The sequence below is a fragment of the Gymnoscopelus microlampas genome (genome assembly GCF_963454915.1).
Source record: "Gymnoscopelus microlampas genome assembly, chromosome: 16".
Taxonomy (NCBI): Eukaryota; Metazoa; Chordata; class Actinopteri; order Myctophiformes; family Myctophidae; genus Gymnoscopelus; species Gymnoscopelus microlampas.
Genome location: NC_139953.1, coordinates 7,173,408 through 7,193,695, shown reverse-complemented (window position 1 = coordinate 7,193,695; position 20,288 = coordinate 7,173,408). Strand labels below are relative to the sequence as shown.

The 20,288-nt window shown below is 41.0% G+C and overlaps 2 protein-coding genes across 2 annotated transcripts in view; one reads left to right on the top strand and one right to left on the bottom strand.

Moving 5' to 3' along the window:
• LOC311062531 (C-C motif chemokine 4-like) overlaps positions 1-20,288 on the bottom strand; it is a 405,685-nt gene that overhangs the window by 4,410 nt on the left and 380,987 nt on the right. The window lies entirely within an intron of this gene.
• LOC311063791 (formyl peptide receptor 2-like) lies at positions 16,750-17,844 on the top strand (the record flags this gene model as incomplete). Its single annotated transcript, XM_084083391.1, has 1 exon — positions 16,750-17,844. The coding sequence occupies one exon, from the start codon at positions 16,750-16,752 to the stop codon at positions 17,842-17,844; it is 1,095 nt and encodes a 364-aa protein (XP_083939517.1).

The following is a 20,288-nucleotide window of genomic DNA, read 5'->3' as shown; positions in this document are numbered from 1 at the left end:
TAATAGACTGTAGAACAACAACTTCTCCCTATCACTTCCGACCCTAAATTGACTCTTTTAATTGCAGGCCCAAAAGTTGCATTTAACAATTAATGGATCATCCTGGTGTGACTGATGTTTTGGCTTGTGCCTCTATGTATTTTTTAATTGTACCTGTAATAAGCTGTGTGTGTTCCTTAGTTCAATTTCTTGTATTTGAGATTTTGTACAGTACTTTGTTCAATGTTGGTTGTTTTCAAATGTGCTTTATAAATACCTTTACTTGACTTTGGCTACTATACAAGTGTCACAGTCCGCTCCTCGGGCCTTGGACTTTGTCTTTATTGTTTAGCCCTTGTCTGCCCTTATTTGGTATTGGACCCTTCTTAGGCCTGTGTACAGTAGGTCATTCTTCTGTTGTGTCGTTCCATTTGTATGTTCTGTTATTCTGAGGTACTGTTGCAGTCCTTGTTTCCTTGTTAGGTTTTGCTTTACATTCCTGTACATTATTTTGTAGTATCGCTCCTTTGTTTCCTGTTCTCTTTGTAGCTGTTGCCTGTCTTGTCTTTCCTACCCTTTGATTAGTCATGTTCTCCTCCTGTGTCCTCCTAGTCCCCCAGCCTATCCCAGTACTTGATTGTCTGTTGAGTTCGCCTGTGTCTTATTATTTCCCTGTCTATATAAACCCTGTGTTAGCATGTCTACAGTGCTGGTTTATTATCTGCTGTTGCGTGTAGTATGTCTTGGTTTTCAGTTCCGGTTTGTAGTCCTACCTTATGAGTTAATAAACCCTTTAAACCGACCTGTTCAGCCTGTGTCTCTCCTGCGCTTGGGTCCTACATTCCGTCCGGACTCAGACCATGATGAAGCACAACAGAAATATGTAGAAATAATGTGTTTTTTTATTTTATCAGAAAGCAATATCATCAATATATCATTAAAATACATACCAAAAAAAAAGCCTGCACTAATAAATGAAAACAAAACTGTAAAAAAACAATATTGTAGAAAGAAAAAACAAACAAAACTAGGTAGATTAACTAGTTAATAGTTTACCACTAGTTAACTGGGTGACTTGTTGCATTTGTCATGAAGCAAAGCTTGGTGTTCATCTCAAAGCATTGTCATAAAATCAACTGGTCTGGAACGTTGTTGTATTAGACAGGTATTACAGTAGGCAGTCCTGAAATGTGTCTTGTTCTCTCTGCCAGGCAAAAGGCTGGGAGGCAGAGATTATGGGTTCTGTGGTCTGGACTCCACGTAGGAGATGATATCCTGGACCCATTGCTGAGTTGGGTCAGTACAGAATTTGCGACCATTCGTCAATGTGAACCTAGAGCAGACAGAGATGAGAATATGTTCACACACACACACACACACACACACACACACACACACACACACACACACACACACACACACACACACACACACACACACACACACACACACACACACAGGAGGATAAACTTTAAATTGTCATTGCGAAAGTTTCTTGCATTTTGACGGAGCAGGTTCATTTATTATTATTGAGCAGAGTGGAGTGTGTCTTTACTGTCTTCTGCTGCACTCTGCACAGAGAAGCCAGCGCTCGTACACTCATGCGCGTAAACGCACGCATGCACGCACGCACGCACGCACACCGGAGCACTGTTTTTAGCGGTGCCAACCGCTCTACGTTTGACTCTGTCTGCGTGTCCGTTTGTTTGAGCACGGGCCGTTTGTTTGAGCACGGGATGAGCACGGCAAAGAAGCAAACAGCTATAACTTCAGTTTGCAGCAAGCCACCAAGTCCAAATTTGGTATGTGGACTTAGACCACCAATAGGGACGAGCATGAATTGATGACGTTATCAAAGAGGGGTCCAGGGACCCCCAGCGCCCGTATGAGCACGGGATGAGCACGGGATTTTAAACAGCTATAACTCCAGTTTGCAGCATGCCACCAAGTCCACATTTGGTATGTGGACTTAGACCACCAATAGGGACCAGCATGAATTGCTGAAGCCCCGCCCCCTCTGTCTTCCCATTGGCTGGCCTTCAAACAGCCATAACTCAAGTTCGCAGCATGCTATGGAGTACAAATTTTGTACATGGACTAAAGCCAGCAATAGGGACTAACTGTCATTACTTAAGCCCCGCCCCCTCTGTCTGCCCATTGGCTGGGCTTTAAACAGCCATCATTCCAGTTTGCAGCATGCTACCAAGTACAAATTTGGTAAGTGGACTCAGACCACCAATAGGGACGAACTGAAATGAGTTAAGGCCCGCCCCAAAGGCACCGCTTCCTTCACACAGGGTGTGATTTTTTGTTCAAAGTAAGTACTCATGAATCATGATACTTCACAGCGCATCACAACGCAACACATCGTGAGCTTGTAGATCAGCTGTTATCGCCGAATGTTCACCTACTGTATTATGACATGCAGAGTAGAGATGATGGGGTTCTTGTGGTGAAACTCCAACCATGCTTTCCAGTCAAACCACGCTGAGGGTGACGACATTAATAAACCACTTCTCATAACATACTCAGTTTCACTGTAACTCCCTTCTCACATACTGTCATCACAAATCCTATCTGTCTTTGGTGTTCCACAAGCTATGTTAAACTACAATATGTCAATAAAACCTAATACATTTATTTGTAAAAATGTGATGTATTATTTATTGTTCCTTATTGTTCTGGTAGCATAGCTTTAAGTGGAGTCTGGATGCAATATTACAGAAATGTACCAATTACAGAAAGTCAGGCTGGACTATTGGTTACAGAGACTGTCATGTTCACTATCATAAACACAATCATCACACTCACAATCATAATGCTAATCCAGTATTGTTCAGAAGAATCAGATTTGGTGGGTTCCAGCGTGACTCGGAGAGGGGTGGGAGGGGGTAGTAATGAATCCATCCGTCTAAATTTGTACTGAGTCACACTGGTATGGCTTGAGGGTATTCGTTCAAATTTGGCTCAAACGTCCACTTGGACGCAAGGATGAACTGATTACATTTTGGTAGTCAAAGGTCAAAGGTCAAGGCCACTGTGACCTAAGAAAACACATTTCATCCATGTCGAAATAGTGATACCATATGTAATGTATTTACCGGTATTATTTGTAATACAATTAAATACACCTATTGCTTCAAAATCCTCATTTATGAATGGTTATAGACATGAATGTAAACTGCAAATAGTTGGCGAAGACATACAACCACAATGCGGTATTTCTATTTTTTAAATATATATATATTTTTTGGTAGCCGCTTAATAAGAAACTCCAACCTGTGATATAGGGATTATATATTCATCATGCAATTCACTGTAAGTGTGAATCTGTCTCTGTGCCACATATTAGAGAAGGTTGGTGGAAACTTGTTTGCTGTGTGTGTGTGTGTGTGTGTGTGTGTGTGTGTGTGTGTGTGTGTGTGTGTGTGTGTGTGTGTGTGTGTGTGTGTGTGTGTGTGTGTGGAGGCGGGGGGAGTACTTAGAATTAAGGAAATAAACTGTGGTCAATGTCTATTTTGAGAACAGAAAGCTGATAGTTGTTAATACACTTATCACTTATCAACACCGTGTGTGCATCCTGAATGCACTGATGCATAGATGTGCACTTGCAAAGGTGGGGTGTTTCAATGTAGTATACTTTAGATACTACTGTACATTGTGTGTAGTATCTAAAGTATGTGTGTGTGTGTGTGTGTGTGTGTGTGTGTGTGTGTGTGTGTGTGTGTGTGTGTGTGTGTGTGTGTGCGTGTGCGTGTGTTATTGGCACCTATTAGTGTAGTTGGGGGGAGGGAATTACTTCGAATTAAGGAAACAAACTGTGGTCAGTGTTTGTGGTGTACTCAGCTTTCTGTTGCACGAAAAAAAGAAAACAAACCACACACACACACACACACACACACACACACACACACACACACACACACACACACACACACACACACACACACACACACACACACACACACACACACACACACACATACACACACCAGTGACGGCTCCAGAGAATTCTGACAGGGGGGGCTATGTGGGGGCTGACTTTTTTCCAGCGGGGGCTTGACGCATCATGTGTCCCGTGCGCGCGCGCGTTTTTTTTGCGGGTCTGGGTCGAAAAATGTGCGGGTTTGGGTGGGTTTTGGTACTTTTTTTCCTTTACTTTATTTCGGTTTTAGGTTTAGGGTTAGGGTTAGGTTAGGGTTACTGTTGTATATTTTCGATCCCAAGAGCGGGCTATTAATACCAGTTTCCTGGAAAAGAAGCTTTAAAGTATAGGAGTCCAGAGGTCCAAGGATTTAGTCAGAGCATCTTTTATTTCAGCCTGACTGGCCGTCTGCCAGGGTGGTCCGATCAGGCAGCGCGCCCAGTCACATACAAAGCACATTATTTTATACACTGTTTACCTCCTGCCAACAAAGGAGGGGTCAGGTAGTTTAAGCCCACCCCCACACATCATGTATTCTGACAGGGACGTTGTCGGGCCGAGTCCCCGCCCCTAAAACATTAGCTGTTCGAAATACAATGTAACAATCTTGTACTAATTCTATTTATCAAACTTTACGTTTACACAAAGGCTGGTATAGTAATTCTTGTCCAACATCTCTTCAGCTTTAAAATGATTCCATACACTTTATACTTCATGGTTTCAAACAGCAGTTAGACATACATCAATAAAGACAGCATTTACTCCAGACTGAATATTTCCCTTAAATGGCATTTCTCTTGGTTAACAGCACAGGTCATAGTTATTAAGCTTTATTCGTTTCGACCATAGCATATGTTTTCACACTGTGTTACTTAATACAAAATAAGCTTTTACCAAGAAATAACAATCTGACTCTAACTTCATCTCTGTCCCATGTCCTAGAGACAGAGGGAATTAACAGATGTTCCACTTTGACCATCACCCTTGCATAAAGACAATAGTCCTGAAATCAGCCTCTTGGTCACAAAAGAACTTGGCTCTGTGATTTGTTTTGGGTTCACACTTAAACTGGGAACTTATGTTTCAGGACAAAAGGCAGGAACTTCAAGGTGTGACTGATTAAATCAGACCTCAAATCTCTTCCTGCTCTCTGTACTTTCCAAGCCCCCCACGCACCTGGGCTGCTAACTTCAACAATGGCCAGAACTTTGGGAGTGCTTGGGAATGCAAATTGATGATCGCATCCCCCCAGATGGAACACAACTGCAGAACTCAAGAATCACCCAGTACAATATTAGACCTTCCAGTGTTTACCAATTTAGATGGAATATTGTGGTTATATCATGTTGCCATGTTTGAAAGTTTACTTCATTACTTTATTTAATTTTCGTTCTCATAAATAAATCCCGTCCCTGGGCCCACCCATGGCTGCACACCTGATACACATGATGAAAACAGAGCTATATTGTCCAACTTGACCATACTGTACAATAAGTACATTTTCAAAAAGCCAAAGTTTAAATGGGGCTGAAGCGGTTTATGTTTTTGCGGGTTCGGGTCGAAAAATGTGCGGGTTTGGGTGGGTTTTGGTACTTTTTTTCCTTTACTTTATTTCGGTTTTAGGTTTAGGGTTAGGGTTAGGTTAGGGTTACTTTATTTAATTTTCGTTCTCATAAATAAATCCCGTCCCTGGGCCCACCCATGGCTGCACCCCTGATACACATGATGAAAACAGAGCTATATTGTCCAACTTGACCATACTGTACAATAAGTACATTTTCAAAAAGCCAAAGTTTAAATGGGGCTGAAGCGGTTTATGTATGTTTTGTCATAATAATTAAAATCCACAAAGTAACTAGTAGTATTAAACTAAAGTTTTCAAATAATTGAGGTGGAGTAAAAGTATAATATTTGCCTATGAGATGTATTGGAATAGAAATACAAATATTGCAAATTGGAAATACTCCAGTCAAGTAAAATTACCTTAAAATTATACTGAAGTACAGTATTTGAGTACATGTACTTAGTTACTTTCCACCACTATCAGCATTAGATAAGATGAATTACTCACCTTCTGAAAAGATGAAAGAAAACACACTTTTGTTCCATAGCCCCACATTGTCTTGGTTTCAGAGATCATGGTTAATATGTCGAACTTTTGCCACAAAGTCTTTATATTTCATAATGTCCCATGACCCACGTCCGTGTTATTTACATTTTGACGATGCACGTTAGTCAAGTGGAGCTATGTTCCGTGAGCAGAAAGCTGTCAAGTGGCCTCCAGAAAATAAATCTGGTTTCCTTTCAAAACGATGTGCATTTCAGAATAAGAGGTTTTTTAAAACTCTATCCTTGTAATGTTACAATTCAACACACGTTTTATTTTGAAATCATACTACTGGAAGTAGAAGTACCCAGGTAGCCTAGTTGAAATTACTTAACTTCACGCGAAAGCAGCTGTTTATGCGGAACGGGGGGAGAAAACAAAAAAAGAAGTCAGGGGAAATCACGGATCTGTGAGAGTGTCCCGTCGTACGCACAAATTATAGCCGATCTACAATCTCACAACTTTTCAGATAGCAACGTGTTTCTGAGAGTCCGGAGGTGGCTGGTTCGATCCCTGTCCCCGACAATGTGTCGAGGCGATCGTGATTTGGCATTCGTAGGCTTACGCGTAGTATTTCTTGAGGTTAGGGGTAGGCATAGTTTTACTGAGGTTAGGGTTAGTGAGGGTTTAAAATGCTCATTTGTTAATTGCATGGTCTTCTTTCTCTCAAGTTCGGTCTTCTATGTTTCTATGGCTTATTGTGCATATTACTTATCATTGCTTCTTTCTTTCTTTCTTCTCTCTGCAATCCCTGGCCCCGTATTATCGCTGCTTGCAGCTATATTTACGGGGCCAGAGCTCTGCTCTGGAACCGTATTGTTATTGGCAGTATTCTGTCACTTCTTCTTCTGCCACTTTTCGCAGTTCTGGCTGAACCGTGCAGTCGCTTTTTACGAAACTCGGCCATATGGTAGATGGTCATGAAAAACGATCAAAAAATAATTCTCACAATCTTTCATCAAAAGGTGGCGCTATAGCACTCAATTGAAAATGCCAACTTTGAACAGGTACAACTCATGCCCTGTTTGACCTAGAGCCATGAAACTTGGATACACATATGCGTCTCCTCATGCTGAACAACTTTCACCCTCTGACTTTTGACCTCTGACCTTTAGATCTCCCACCATTTTGACTTATATGAAAAACAGTCATTGGCTCCTAACTTCTGCATTTTTTCACTTATGGAAAATCCGTTGGAAATTTTTGTAGGCAGAGGTCCAAAGTTCAAGTGTGAAACGTTTCGTGCAGATTGCTCAAAAATCCCAGGAGGAGATAGATTTTAACTATTACAGTTTTATGAACATTATTCATCTGTGCCTAAAACATACATGCAGACTCACATTTCTTTGAAACTTTGCAGAAATGTACAGGGTCATTCCAAATATCACTGAAACCAATCTTACTCCAATTGGCCAAAAGGGGGCGCTATAGCAATTTTTTTAAAAGGCAGACTTTAAACAGGCATAAGTCATGCCTCGTTTGGCCGAAAGTCGTGAAACTTGCTTACACATGTGCCTTGACTCATGAGGAACACACGTATCGATTTGACCATTAAGCTCCGCCCTTAGATTTTCCGCAATTTTGAGCAGTTTGAAAAATACTTGTTTTTGCCAGTTCTGGCTTAACCGTGCATGCGCTTTTTACGAAACTCGGCCATATGGTAGATGCTCATGAAAAACTACCAAGAAATAATTCTCACACTCATTCGTCAAAGGGTGGCGCTATAGCACTCAATTGAAAGTGCCAACTTTGAACAGGTACAACTCATGCCCTGTTTGACCTACAACCATGAAACTTCGATACACACATGCGTCTCTTCATGCCCGACAACTTTCGTGGTCTGACTTTTGACCTCTGACCTTTAGATCGCCCACCATTTTGAATTATATGAAAAACAGCCATTGGCTCATAACTTCTGCATTTTTTCACTTATGGAAAATCCGTTGGAAATTTTTGTAGGCAGAGGTCCAAAGTTCAAGTTTTAAACGTTTCGTGCAGATTGCTCAAAAATCCCAGGAGGAGATAGATTTTAACTATTACAGTTTTATGAAAATTATTCATCTGTGCCTAAAACATACATGCAGACTCACATTTCTTTGAAACTTTGCAGAAATGTACAGGGTCATTCCAAATATCACTGAAACCAATCTTACTCCAATTGGCCAAAAGGCGGCGCTATAGCAATTTTTTGAAAAGGCAGACTTTAAACAGGCATAAGTCATGCCTCGTTTGGCCGAAAGTCGTGAAACTTGCTTACACATGTGCCTTGACTCATGAGGAACACATCTATCGCTTTGACCAGTAAGCTCCGCCCGTAGATTGTCCGCAATTTTGAGCAGTTTGAAAAACACTTAAACCCAGGATTTTTCAGCTATTTGCGTGAAACTGTATCATCTGTGTAATCTCCTTTTTCATAGTTCCTTGTCTGTTGGTCCAATGGCGTCTCCCTTAAATGAGTGCCTCACAATCTCAAGGTCGCCAGTTCAAGCCTCACTTGATGCAGACTTAATTTAAGTTGAATTGCAAACAACATGACTGTATCAATGAATACATGTGCAAATGGTAAAGATAACCTGAAATGCTTATTTGAGAGTACGATTTCTCAATGTATGACATACTTCATTCTGAAAATAGCCGATCTACAATCTCAAAACTTTTCAGATAGCAACGTGTTTCTGAGCTTGTAGATCGGCTGCTTTCACTGTTTTCGGTAGCGAGGAGACATACAATTTCTCTATTGGTAAATGGTTTGTGAACGAGTGATCTTAGTGTTGGCTTGGTTCATGACAGAAGGCAAGAGTTTATGATCTTCAACAGACAACATCAGCCTGGACAAAGCTATAGCACTATAGGTAGTGTTGCAGCCTATTAGCCTATCATGGGGCGGCCATAGCTGGGTGGTTAGTGAGCACGCCTAGGGAACCAGAGGCCCTGGTTGCCCCAGGTTCGATTCCAGGCCATCCCAGCATATGCGTCGATGAAATGAAATTTGTCCCTGAGCAAGACTCTTAACCCCTAATTGCTCACAGGTTCTCATTGGAAACAAGACCACAAGGACTTTCATGAACGACCTGTTAAAAGGAATTATCCTTATCCTAGTCCGAAGGTTGAGAGTTCGATTCCTGTTAATGGCAATAGGTTGAGATGTCCAATCTATCCATTCTTTTTCCATCTCTCTCTCTCTCATCAATCTATTCCGTTTCCATGTCTCTCTTCAATCTATTCCGTTTCCATGGCTCTCTCTCTCTCTCTCTCTCTCTCTCTCTCTCTCTCTCTCTCTCTCTCCAGTTTCCATCTCTCTCTCTCTCTCTCTCTCTCCAGTTTCCATGTCTGTCTGTCTGTCTCTCTCTCACTGGCCCCGTATTATCGCTGCTTGCAGCTATATTTTTGAATTGGAATTCAGATTTTTTTTTGTGCTATTTACGGGGCCAGAGCTCAGCTCTGGACCTGTTTTATCATTGGCAGTATTTTAGTTCTTCTTCTGCCACTTTTCGCAGTTCTGGCTGAACCGTGCTGTCGCTTTTTACGAAACTCGGCCATATGGTAGATGGTCATTGTTATGACCCTAGGGTCATATTATGTATTTTCCTGTGTGTTCCCCCTCATTGGTGTGTTTGTGAATGAGTGGTGAGGAGTGAGTGATTTGTATACAGCTGGAGTGAATGGTGACTGAGTGAGTGGTGGCTGAGTGTCTGGCTGATTAATAGGTGGAGCCTGCTGATGATTGGCTCCTGTGACTAGGCTGGGGACTATAAAGATGGCTGTCCCCAGTCACTCTTCCTTCGAACCAGCCTTCAACCACACCAGTCATGTGTTTGATAGTGATTTTAGCTCTGTTAAGTGTGTTTTAGAGTTGCTAGTTTTAACATGGGTTAGTTTACAGCTTTTAGGTATTGTAGGGGTGGGTGGCCTTTCTTTTGTTTATGTTTGTGTGAAGTTGGGTAAGAACTATGTATTTCTGTTTGGTACAGGTAAGCATAGGTTTTTTGATCTGAGTTTGATTTGATGTACAAGGGCCCACCCTGAGGTAATTTATCCATGTTTTAATTGTCGTTTAATAAATCACTGTCCTTTGGACATTTAAACTTGTGTTGACTGGTTGTGTTTGGAGACTGGGAAGGAGGGAGTCCATTATGTGTTGCGGCCATAGGCTCCCCTAGGCCGGGTCGTAACAGATTGGGGCCTCGTCTAAACTTTCCTCCCTTGTTTTTGGTAAGTTCACGGTCTTGTATTTCTGGTTGGCATTATTGTTTTTGTAGTGAAATAGATTTTTGATTTGGAACTTTGTAATATGCAAGTGTTGAGTAGTAAAATTAAGAGCGCTCATGATCAAGAAGCTGAGGGGAGAGGGGTTTGTTGTATTTTCTCACAACCGAGGAAGGGAAGGGGGCAAACGCTGAGGTGGAGCACATTGCCTGCCCTGCTTTAGTGCCTGGTGCATCCACTCCCAAAATAGTCCTCAATACACCATGGGATGTTGGCTGACCGTCAGGGTCAGGGAAATGGAGATGGGAGATGGGGGCCTTGCACTAGTGACAGCTTGAGCGCTGATATGCCACCCTAATGTTGCTCTGCAGTGATTGCAAGTGACACACAAACCCAGCATGATCCCCATGAGAACTTCTAGTGAGCAAACAAATTATAGTCATTAAGGTTAAGAATACTGTTTATATGAGTGTGCCAACCAGCAATATGGAGATTGTGAAATTATGTAATAGTTTTAGAGTTTTGGTGTGTAAATTAAGAACTTTAATAGTTGGGGTGTTTGTAGACACCAGTGATTTCATGTGTTTTGTAGAAGGTGTGATTTGTTTTGAGAAGATTCAGTGATTTTGTGGTTCTGTGTTGCATGTTAATTCAGCTATTGGGAAGAAGTCTAAGCGACATTAGGAGTGAGGGCAACTCATGCCCTGTTTGACCTACAACCATGAAACTTTTGACCTCTGACCTTTAGATCGCCCACCATTTTGAATTATATGAAAAACAGCCATTGGCTCATAACTTCTGCATTTTTTCACTTATGGAAAATCCGCCGCTTTTGTTTTGTCGGCAAAGGTCCTATAAGTTCTAAATGTGTAAAATGTTTCGTGCAGATTACTCAAAAATCCCAGGAGGAAATAGATTTTAACTATTGCAGTTTTATGAAAATTATTCATCTACCCCTAACACATACATGCAAGACTCACATTTCTTTGTAACGTTGCAGTAATGTAGAGAGTCATTCCAAATATCACTGAAACCAATCTCACTCCAATTGGCCAAAGGGCGCTATAACAATTTTTTGAAAATGCAAACTTTAAACAGGCAAAAGTCATGCCTCGTTTGGCCGAAAGTCGTGAAACTTGCTTACACTTGTGCCTTGACTCATGAGGAACACATCTATCGCTTTGACCAGTAAGCTCCGCCCTTAGATTGTCCGCAATTTTGAGCAGTTTGAAAAACACTTAAACCCAGGATTTTTCAGCTATTTGTGTGAAACTGTATCATCTGTGTGATCTCCTTTTTCACAGTAACTTGTCTGTTGGTCCAATGGCGTCTCCCTTAAATGAGTGCCGCACAATCTCAAGGTCACCAGTTCAAGCTTCACTTGATGCAGACTTCATTTAAGTTGAATTGCAAACAACATGACTGTATCAATGAATACATGTGCAAATGGTAAAGATAACCTGAAATGCTTATTTGAGAGTAAGTTTTTTCAATGTATGACATACTTCATTCTGAAAATAGCCGATCTACAATCTCAAAACTTTTCAGATAGCAACGTGTTTCTGAGCTTGTAGATCGGCTGCTTTCACTGTTTTCTGTTGCGAGGAGACATACAATTTCTCTATTGGTAAATGGTTTGTGAACGAGTGATCTTAGTGTTGGCTTGGTTCATGACAGAAGGCAAGAGTTTATGATCTTCAACAGACAACATCAGCCTGGACAAAGCGATAGCACTATAGGTAGTGTTGCAGCTTATTAGTCCAAAGGTTGAGAGTTCGATTCCTGTTAATGGCAATAGGTTGAGATGTCCAACCTGCAAATGGTAAAGATAACCTGAAATGCTTATTTGAGAGTACTTTTTTTCAATGTATGACGTACTTCATTGTGAAAGTAGCCGATCTACAATCTCACAACTTTTCAGATAGCAACGTTTTGTGAGCTTGTAGATCGGCCGCTTTCACTGGTTTTGGTTTCGAGGAGATATACAATTTCTCTATTGGTAAATGGTTTGTGAACGAGTGATCTTAGTGTTAGTGAAACAGGGGCTTGGTTCATGACAGAAGGCAAGATTTCATGATCTTCAACAGACGAAATCAGCCTGGACAAAGCTGTAGCAGTATAGGTAGTGTTGCAGCCTCTCAGTCTGAAGGTTGAGAGTTTGATTCCTGTTACGAGCAGTAGGATGTGATGTCCAATAAATCCATTATGTTTCCATCTCTCTCTCAAATCTATTCCATTTCCATGTCTCTCTCTCTTCAATCCATTCCGTTTCCATGTCTCTCTCTCTCCAATCTATTCTGTTTCCATGGCTCTCTTGCTCTCTCTCAAATTCAATTCTCTCTCTCTCTCTCTCTCTCTCTCTCTCTCTCTCTTTCTTTCCCTGTGTGCCCATGTATGGAGTCACTCGTAACGTTGCCAAAGACATTAGTGCTGAATTGTCAGATGTCATGGAAGCTGTGAAGAACACCCTGCTCTACTTCACCATTTTGAGGTTCACATGGAACAGTGTTCTGACGCATGTTGAAGTACTATGTGTCTAGACAGGAGTTTTTACTTCTCCAAAACTGCACAGAGCTGGCTGACAATTTCAATGACGATGTCTGGGTTGTGAGCTGAATATAATTTTACAGTAAAGTTCTATGCAAGGCCACAATACACACGCCATTCACGTTTCTGTATGACAGAATGGAAAGCATTCTAAAACATAAGAATACACAATATGGGGTCCTTCTTCATCTCTCTACCATCTACATAAAAGCGGAAATTCTCTCTCTCTCTCTCTCCTCTCTCTCTCTCTCTCTCTCTCTCTCTCTCTCTCTCTCTCTCTCTCTCTCTCTCTCTCTCTTTCCCTGTGTGCCCATGTATGGAGTCACTCGTAACGTTGCCAAAGACATTAGTGCTGAATTGTCAGATGTCATGGAAGCTGTGAAGAACACCCTGCTCTACTTCACCATTTTGAGGTTCACACGGAACAGTGTTCTGACGCATGTTGAAGTACTATGTGTCTAGACAGGAGTTTTTACTTCTCCAAAACTGCACAGAGCTGGCTGACAATTTCAATGACGATGTCTGGGTTGTGAGCTGAATATAATTTTACAGTAAAGTTCTATGCAAGGCCACAATACACACGCCATTCACGTTTCTGTATGACAGAATGGAAAGCATTCTAAAACATAAGAATACACAATATGGGGTCCTTCTTCATCTCTCTACCATCTACATAAAAGCGGAAATACGTCATCCAGGCGCACAAATCTATACCCAACTATACCCCCAACCCATGTTGGTGTGAAGGACAGTAGCAATTTAGGCAACATAAGTTAAACCAGTCTAGCAAAAGTGTACATACTTCATATAATTACAGATATGAACGATAATGATTCATAGATAAGCCCTAATAAAAAGCCCGTTAACAGAACCTACTGTAGCAAGTTCACACGTTTGAGTGTTACTTGCATAGTAGTGATGAGCGGCCGCGGTTTGACCCGCGGGTCATGAAAAAACCCGACCCGCCCGTCACTATTGCATAGTCTAAATGTAAACCACACTTAACACCCACATATGTCTGAGAAACGTTTACATTTCCTTCTTCGGCTGTGTGTTTATAAAAGTTTTGCATAGCGAGTGCTGACAACTTAATTTGCTATTTCCTTTTATACTTGTAGACTGCCATGCTCAACTAAAACGTTTTCAGCGTTTTCAAACAAAGCGACCTAACCTAGGCTACATTGTATTGAATGAGAGCAGGGTGGAGAGCAACTGTGGTTCAGCAAGACCGATATTTAAATAAGAGAAGGGCAATTGCTCCTGTGAAAGCAAACAGGCAGGTGCTCACGCACTGGTTGGATCCTATGTGTGCACAGGTTACAGGTTAAACGGCATGCTACACAGGTTACAGGTTAAACTGCATGCTACACAGGTTACAGGTTAAACTGCATGCTACACAGGTTACAGGTTAAACTGCATGCTACACATATGTGTAGCATGCAGTTTAACCTGTAACCTGTGTAGCATACAGTTTAACCTGTAACATATGTTACAGGTTAAACTGTATGCTACACAGGTTACAGGTTAAACTGCATGCTACACAGGTTACAGGTTAAACTGTATGCTACACAGGTTACAGGTTAAACTGTATGCTACACAGGTTGGTTAAACTGCATGCTACACAGGTTACATGCTAAACTGCATGCTACACAGGTCACGTTAAACTGAATGCTACACAGGTTACAGGTTAAACTGTATGCTACACAGGTTACATGTTAAACTGTATGCTACACAGGTCACGTTAAACTGTATGCTACACAGGTTACATGTTAAACTGCATGCTACACAGGTCACGTTAAACAACAGGTTACAGGTTAAACTGTATGCTACACAGGTTACATGTTAAACTGCATGCTACACAGGTCACGTTAAACAACAGGTTACAGGTTAAACTGTATGCTACACAGGTTACAGGTTAAACTGCATGCTACACAGGTTACATGTTAAACTGCAAAAAAATAGGAATTAGGGGCCCAGCACGTCCCTGCCTGCATTTTTTTCTGCACTATTGTTGAAGTTGCATAAAATGTCTAGTTTTCTCAAGTTTGGGACATTTAATACATTTTAGGGACTTCTACTCAAGTGAATTTGTTAATACTTTTCCACCCTTTGATAAGTGAATTGAAAATAGAGCTAATCTGTGTGATACTGTAGATTTCATTAGGACTGTTTCATGATTTGCCCATTTGGGACACCATATACGTTTAGTGACATAACTCCATGAGTATTAAAGCTACTTTTGGTATTTGGTATTGCTGGATTCAGTAGAACCACACCTTTCCAACAAGACATCATATGTCTTGCTATGACAATCCATGTCAGAGTCACTACAAAGTAAAGAGCAACATTCTACATATTTACATTTTCGCCTATTGTAGGTATGTGTTCAAATGACTGTATCTCCTATTTACATTCAGATATTGACATTCAGTCTTTTCTAGAATGTAGAGGGATGTCCTGACTTCAAGTATGCCAAGTTTTAAACCTATCAGAGCTTCCATTGGGAATCTAAATGATTTTATATGCCTCAACCCCCAGACGGCCAGGCTTTATTTTTAGTTTGGGGTGTATAACTTTATATATCAATTTCACCACTTTTGCAGTAAAATATTTTTATACAACAATCCATTTCATAGAGATGAGGAAAAACAATGTTGTGTTTTGTCCTAACTCCGGGAGGGGTATCTCGAAAACTAAAGCCCTTTTTGGCTGTTTGTCACAGGCCTAGGGGTCCAGGGGCCTGCAAGTCAGAGGGGGCTTCTAGAGAAATAACTGTCTGAGACCCCCTGTTCCAGAGCCTGAATTTCAGAAGTGATCTAGGCTGTTTTACAACTTGTGTGTGACACTGTAGTATGACAAAGTAGGGCATTAATTTACACGAAAAATATGGAGATGGGAGGTTTCTGCGTGACAGCAACTATAGCCTATAGGACACCTCCCACAGGGTGCTATAAGGTGACGTGAGATCCTCACAGACCACAGTTTGAACAAGACACTTCTTTGGCTGACGTCTCTTCAACACTTTGAAACGGGTAGCTTTTCTTTTCTTTTCTCTCTTTATATAGACAGTCACAAAAAAAAGTCCTGCACACTGTCTTCTCTTACAGCAGTAGTTCATTGCAACGTTGCGGTCTAGACCAAAACGTTGTGATAAACTGCTGCTGTAAGTGAAGACAGTGTGCAGGATTTTTTTTCATGACACGCAAATATGAAATGATCCTACACACAGTCATTTTCTTTTTTTTTAATATATATATATATATATATATAGTGATAAATATTGTATTCTGGACTTATCACGAAAACATTATATTGTGAGTTTTTGTTAGCGTTACATAACCAGTTTTTAAAGGTAGGGTAAGTGATTTTCTTTGGTTTAAATAAGTGTTAAATAGCTCTATGTTCTGATAGTACTCATTGCTATAGAGTGTTTGTTCAGTAAAAGGAGTCTCCTCGTCTCTCCAGCTCTTTATAAAACAGAAAATGCATTTTTGTTTCAGTTCAGTTTCATTTCCAATTGTATCCAATCAGAATAGAGAACTCAATCAGGATATAGATTAAACAAGTGAAATTGGAAGTGATGACACTAAGAAAAAATGAGCAGGCAAAATTGGAACTGGAACACTATAAAAATGAAGCTTAAAAATGGGTACTTTCTCCTGATTGACTGAGATTTTGACACCTACCGGAAAATGTATTTTCTGTTTATGAAAGAGCTGGAGAGACAGGGAGACTCCTGTTACTGAACAAACACTCTAGCAACGATTACTATCAGAATATAGTGCTTTAACCTTTTAACAAAACACTTTTTGTTTTAACCCAAAAACATTACTTACCCTACCTGATAATTACCCTACCTGTAATTATACATGGTAATAGTCTTATTTACCTAGAGGATAATAATACATGTAGGTAGAAATTAAGAAATGGTGTAATAAAACAAAGCATGTACCTTTTTTCTTTTTAGGACAATTGAGATTATTACATGGATTTGTCTGGTCGAAACGTCTCTTTGGGGCAGGACGATGAGGAGTATTATGCTGATTATTCTGATTATGATATAAAAAAAAAGGATGAACAACTAAAAAAATCTGTCAAGATCGTGTGCCTCGTCATTTACAGCCTGGTCTTTGTGCTTGGCATGTTGGGGAACGGAGTTGTCATCTGGGTGACGGGCTTCAAAATGAAGAAAACCATCAACACTGTTTGGTACCTCAACCTCGCTGTGGCTGACTTCCTCTTCACAGCACTCCTGCCCCTGAGAATCACAGAAAGCGCTCTGGACGGCTTCTGGCCTTTTGGTAAATTCATGTGCAAACTGGACAGCACCGTTATCTTCCTGATCATGTATGCCAGCATCTACATTCTGATGGTCATCAGTGTTGACAGATATGTATGTGTGGTGTGGCCAGTGTGGGCCAGGAACCACCGCAGCGTCAGAAAGGCGTCTTGTGTGAGTTTGGGTGTCTGGGTACAGGCCTTGGCGCTCAGCTCCCCTTACTTCATCTTTATGGACACACGCGCCACCATTTTTGACGACACCATTATGTGCCGCACCAACTTTGCACTCACCGATAATATCGTCCCTACATCCACAGAGATACCGTTGTTGAAGTTTCGACGTGGGGCCATGATCATCACTCGCTTCCTCATGGGATTCGTGGTCCCTTTCACCGTCATCGTCTCCTGCTATTCTGTCATCATCCACCGGATCAGGAGGAATCGCTTGCTGGCCAGCCAATCAGGTCGTCCCTTCAAAATTATAGCAGCTGTTATCGGCGCATTTTTCCTGTGCTGGGCCCCCTATCACATCATGCAACAAATTCGGTTGATTTATTTCATGGCGGCAGAGCAAACTCAGTACTATGAAACACTGGAACGTGTGAGCATCATAACTTTCTGCCTGGCATATATCAACAGCTGCGTGAACCCGCTGTTGTACGTGTTCATGGGTCAGGATTTCAAGAATGAAGTTAGCAGATCTGTCCTAAAAGTGCTGGAGAACGCCTTCACTGAAGAGCTGCCTCAGACCAACACTTCCACAAACCCAGGTAACCAGTCAAGAGACTGCGTCGTCTGAGGCACAGGTTTAGGGTTATCCTTGAATAGATTTTAACTTGGCTTTTTTTCTCAGTACGTTCTCAAAGCTTGAAACAGTTATGAAAAATAACATGTTGAAGTTAAGAGTTTTATATACAATATTGTTTGGAGGATCTCTTTGACATGCTTCTTTGATGGTTGATTTTTTTTCCTCCCTGCCCTCCCTCTCCCTGTCCTCCTTCCTTTTTCTTCTCCCTTTGTGAATAACAGCAAAATGATGGAGCTTACGCAAAAAAGTAAATCACCCACTTCTTTACACCTGTAAACCAGTGATGTGACAATAAAGCTGATTCTTCATTTTCTTGATTCAGGTGTGAGTTTGTAATTGTACACAGTACAAAACACATTGGCCATTGGATTTGGATTTGACAGAAAGATGATGATGATGATGATGATGATGATGATGATGCTGCTGCACACTGCATTTTGCTTTATTTGCAACTACAAAATTGTTTAGTGATCATATTTATAAGGCTTACAGTATATTCTAAATACTACAAATGTGTGCTCCTATGAGGGCAGATCTCCACCAAGCCGGGTTGCCTATACCCAGAGCTGTGTCAGCCATGGGATGCAGCTGTCAGGACATGAGGAAGCGGTGGGCTGGATAGAGTTTGTACAACAGATGGTGCAACTGTTTCACTTTACGTTTTGGACTATAAGTCTTGAACTGTAGACAGGGCCAGATCCTGAGTCTATGGGCCTCTGGGCCTGAAACTGTCTCAGGGCCTCCACAACCCCAACACACAAATGCATGCTGGTTCCACAGTTAGAACCAAACTATGCATACATTAAATTTACATTGACATGGTTAGGCTTAGATATGGCCTCGCCAATCCCCGGCCGGAGGTGCTGAGTGGCCTTAAGCGGAGGAATACGTGTGGCAGACGACAACGCAGGCGTTGGAAAGGAAGTCAACATCTTGCTTCTGCAGCCCTCTCTGCTCCCTGATGCTGCTGTCGACCACAACTTCCTCTTGCTCACTGACTTGTAAGCTAGCTGTCTTATTTCTACATCTTTTTTTGTCACATGACCCCTTGCAATCAATCAATCAATCAATCAAACAAACTTTATAGAGCACATTTTCAAACGACCTCAGTTGACCAAAGTGCTGCACAGGTAAAAACAAAGCAATAACATGTATGTGTAACCCTAGTTACGAACTAGTAATAGAGAAAACAGGTAAGTAGTAGTCAATAGTGTGCATGTCAATATCTGGGCTAATATCAGAAAACTCTAGTGTTTTTAAGAGCCAGTGTTGCATATCAATAATGACACAGACAATGATGACTTGAATTGTGGTGGCCACTTATTATTACAACAATAGAAATTACAACAACTGCAGTATGGAAAATAACAAAGGAAATAATAAAGCCGGCAAAAGATATGAAAACCCTTTGTTCCCAAAGTTTGAGGTTTTTGTTCTCGTTGGGGCCCTTTTATCTGAATCGTGACAGTGTTCTGACTAGTCCTACCACACAATCCGTGAGGGAGGGGAATCACCATCAGTGTCCAGACTCTGTAGGTTGGTTAGCTCGCCACCCAGATGAACTGGGAATCTATGGATCTGGGGGATCGTTGAAGTTGGGTAATGGAGACGGTGGAGTCTCACATGCACCTGGGCTCTTCAGCGAATGGAAGGGAAGCGCTGTCCTCTTCTCCACATGAAGCACTCCAGGAGTAGATGATGGTTGGAATCAGAATCACCCAATAATAAAAAAAAACTCACCTATATTAGATCAGACAAGACCCAATAGCTTGTGCTATTCACACACACTCTGTGTGTAGATCATGTTTTTAAATCCACATGAAATAGCAACAATTAACACTTTTTAACTTGTATTAATTAGCTTAAACATGTTCTTTTTAGTAATCATGTACTTCAATATACATTGAAAACCTTTTAAAGCGCTTATTTTCTTTATACATCTTTCAAGTATTGAACATTCAATGAACTGTTCTTCTTTTTACAAAAATACTATAAAATTCTCCTTTAACTTTTACAATGAAATGAGGTAAATTGTATATAAAGTACACTTCAAATGTCCACAAAGGTTGTTTTGAGAAGTAACTTGGAGGTATTTATGGCTCAAACGTGCTTAATATCTCCCACCTGGCTAGCAACAGGTGAAAGATGCTAAACATGACCTCTTCAATCACTATAACCCAAAATGCTACATGTGTGTTTTAAACAGCATGTTCCTTCAGTAACACACACTAAAATAATCACAGTTTCAGCATGTAACATAAATACAAAATAAATCCTGCCAACTGTTTTGGCTATAACACTCATTAACATAACCATCAGCTGAGTTAAATCAACCAAACAGTTATACATTGTCTCACTCACCGCTGATCAATGAATGAATGGGCACACACTGCAAAATCACCTGGCTGGTCAGTGATTTGCACACCTTGGTCTCA